Below are 3667 nucleotides of genomic sequence, written 5' to 3' on the forward strand. Positions count from 1 at the left end.
AGCTTGATGTTCCCCAATATTATAAATATACTCACACATTGCTGTTTCCAGCTTACTATATGATGTTGAAATCTTGAGTCTCATGTATGTTTATGAAGGGGACCATTAGCATTAGCATTAGCATTAGCATATAAGCATATAGGCTATAGCATAAATCTAATCCATTAAATTCTTTTCAATCATGTATTTTGGGTAATCAAGTAAAATATCTGTGCTTTTTTTATTTCCCACCAACCGGGTGTCTCATTTTCATTGGACATCTTTGGTAAATAATTGTTGTCTAATTTGGATGTATTATATCCCTAAATTAGGGTTGTCCTTTAGTGGTAAAAATGGGTCATGTTAGCTGTTTTTGTAACAATTGAAAATCGCTATTATAGGCATGATATGAATATGATAGCAAGTTGAATGCTTTTTATAATAATATAATTTAAATTTTTTATGGTGACTGTTAAATAGGTGAAGGAATAAATTGGTCGTTGACTTGAAGTCCAAGGCCTTAAAAACACTTCATTTAAGTATATGAATCATGCACATTTTGGATGTCAAAATAAAAATATAATAACTGTTGGATATATATATATAGAGGCAACTACTCAAATGAAGATGGCAAAAAAATTTTTTTATAAAAATGTTTAGTGTAACTTATTTATTTAGTCATATTTTAAATAAAAATAATACTTTTATAAATATCAAAATTTAACAATATAATCCAATCTGCAATCAAATTCACAGGTACACAATCAGACACAGTAACTTGGACCACATTGGTTACATGTACAGCAATGGCTAGAATTGTTCTAAGTTTTCATATGTTTTTTCTTTTATATTATTATCTCTCATTCAAACCAGTTAAATTTGGTTATAATTTTATTTTCTTTTTGGCAGATGCAATAACACCAGAAGATGTTGGATTGAAGCCTGACATGCCATATTTCACTGTCAACAGTGTTCAAGGAACACCAACAATTACATACCTGCACATTTATGAGTGTGAAAAATTCTCGGTTAGTAAGCTATAGCCTTGAACTCTTTTCATGCTAAGAGAAATACGAAAAATACTTGCATTATTTCTGGAAGATTTTTTTTTTTCTAATACTGGATTATTAGGATTGAATTTTCCAAAACTGATCCAAATCATGTGTTATACACTGTTCTGGGCCTTTACAAAATGTCAATCACAATTTGTCTTTTCATAATAAATTTTTTTTTTTACAAATATCAATGAATTTGTCTTTTTATAATTAAAAAATATTTTTATTACCAAATGTCAATGAACAGTGTAAAACATCAGAAAGATCAAATATTCTTGTATTTTACCTTAAAATCACCCGAATGTAAAAAAATTAGCCTTATTTCTGAGTAAATTTATCCCATGTTTCAGACTTTCAGGAATATTTATATCCTTTTATTTTAATTTTCAATAATAAAATTTATATAAAATATTAGGTGTGTGGCTATGAATATTTTTAGAACACTATTTAGATGTATACCAAGACCTAGGTAATGAATATTTTGCACCACCTTTTTATCTTTTTTTCTCTCTCTTTCTTATCAATCGCTTTTAATATCAAAAGTAGAAAATGTAAAAAGAAAAAAAATATACACAAAAATGGTGCATATAACTTCTTTTATTACTGTTACGTTGATGTGTTGGTGTAACTTTATCATCATCATTATTATTATTATTATTATTATTATTATTATTATTATTATTATTATTATTGAAAAAGAAGAATGGATTTGTATTGCAGATGGGAATATTTTGCTTGCCAGCCTCTGGGGTGATTCCTCTTCATAATCATCCTGGAATGACGGTTTTCAGTAAGCTTCTTTTTGGTACAATGCACATCAAATCTTATGATTGGGTCGTTGACATGCCTCCTCATATGCCAACCATTTTCAAGCCTTCAGGTAGTGAGTCTTTTCCTATTTATGTCTTTTCTTAATCTTCTACTTAGTCTTTTCACAAATTATTTATTTATATCAATTTTCTTTTTGGCACAAAGACACCCTTTAATCAGATTTAAAAAAAAAAACATTTATCCATATTTGAAGGGTATACTGTTTTCCTGTTTGATGTTGGTAACAATGAACCAAGACATTGATGCTACTAGTGAATACTGATCAATAATTTTCATGTTCCAATTATGGCAGCCCAGACTCCTGAGATGAGATTAGCCAAAGTCAAGATTGATGCTGATTTTACTGCTCCTTGTAACCCTGCCATCCTTTATCCTGCCGACGGCGGCAACATGCATTGCTTCACGGCTGTGACGGCTTGCGCGGTTCTTGATGTTCTTGGTCCTCCATACAATGATCCTCAAGGCAGGCACTGCACATACTATCTAGACTTCCCTTTTTCCAACTTTTCAGGTATGTTAATATGTTGATTATGTTCCCACTAAAGTCGTAGTACTCATTGGTCATCACACAACATCAATAATTTGCACAAAGTGTCGCATTACTCGAAAGAGAAGAGATATTATTGCACCGAGTCTTGGAGCATCGGTTGAATTGTCTCCGTGTGACCTCAAGATTGCACCAGATTGTCCTTTTAGGCGTCTTCCTATTCTGTGTTGACATATATTTCAGTGTTATTTGCATGTGCATGCTTTTGTAGTTGATATCTCTTAACCTAACATCTTTTTATTGAACATTTTTGAAATTTCAGTTGATGGATTATCCATACCAGAAGATGAAAGCAATAACTATGAATGGCTTCAAGAGAAGGACAAACCTGATAATGTCAAAGTTGTTGGACAAATGTACAGTGGCCCTATGATTGTAGAGAGCTGAAGAAAGTAGAATCTGCTTCAATGTTTCATCATTTGATGCCACCCTTTATCATATCCTCTAGTGAAAAAAATCCTTTTCTAGACTAATTAGTCCCTTTTTTAAGGTTTTTCTAGGTGAATGAATGAAGGGTGGTGTCTTCAATCTTCTACAATTTAGTGTGTACATATACCAAAGACAGGAAAAGGATAAAACATGATGCTGCACTGGAAAATGAAGGCAAGAATGAAAGTGCAGATGCAAATTGAGCTAGTTTTTCGCTTTAGTCATTTCATTTTATTTTTACTTTTTTGAATATGGTTTAGAGCTTAAAAGGGTAGTAGTGTCTAGTGCTAAAAAGGGTCAGTTGTTTTTACTTATTTTAATTAGTATATGCTTCTTCTTCTTCTTCTACTGTTAATGGCAATGGATGGTGTTGTGTTTAGTGCAATGTCAGTGCTTTGGTGTTTTTTTTTTTAAATTATTATTTAGCAAACTGTTGTTCTTTATGGTTCATAGCACTATTTTCTTGGTATTTGGATTTGACGAATAGAAAAGAACAAAATCCAACAACTATATCAGAAAAAATCTTTGTCGTTGTTAGTTGTTTGTTCTTTTTTAGTTGTCAAATTAGTGGTTAATATTTACTTATATTTTAGTTATGTATTTCTGGTTTTTTAGTTACATTTGAGAGAATAAAATATTGTAGTATTTGAGCAATTAATGAAAAAAAAGTAATGAGAAATTGATAATTTTATTTTTTATATTTGATAAGGTACGATAGTATAATAATTTGGTCCAGTGTAGATAAATATCTTAATTAAGCTTATTTTCAAAAAATAGTTTAAACAATAAACACTTATATTAAAAGTAGTTTACAAATATACAAATA

The 3667-nt window shown here is 30.3% G+C and overlaps 1 protein-coding gene across 1 annotated transcript in view; it reads left to right on the plus strand.

Annotated features, from left to right (window-relative positions):
- Nucleotides 1–3253, plus strand: part of LOC107635314 (plant cysteine oxidase 2) — a 4426-nt gene extending 1173 nt beyond the window's left edge. The window contains exons 2-5 of the mRNA XM_016338761.2: nt 889–1007; nt 1755–1914; nt 2158–2376; nt 2675–3253. Of these exons, the coding sequence (XP_016194247.1) occupies nt 889–1007; nt 1755–1914; nt 2158–2376; nt 2675–2799 (623 nt within the window). The 3' untranslated portion in view covers nt 2800–3253. The remainder of the gene's footprint in view (nt 1–888; nt 1008–1754; nt 1915–2157; nt 2377–2674) is intronic.

The sequence above is a fragment of the Arachis ipaensis genome, chromosome B04, assembly GCF_000816755.2.
Source record: "Arachis ipaensis cultivar K30076 chromosome B04, Araip1.1, whole genome shotgun sequence".
Lineage (NCBI taxonomy): Eukaryota > Viridiplantae > Streptophyta > Magnoliopsida > Fabales > Fabaceae > Arachis > Arachis ipaensis.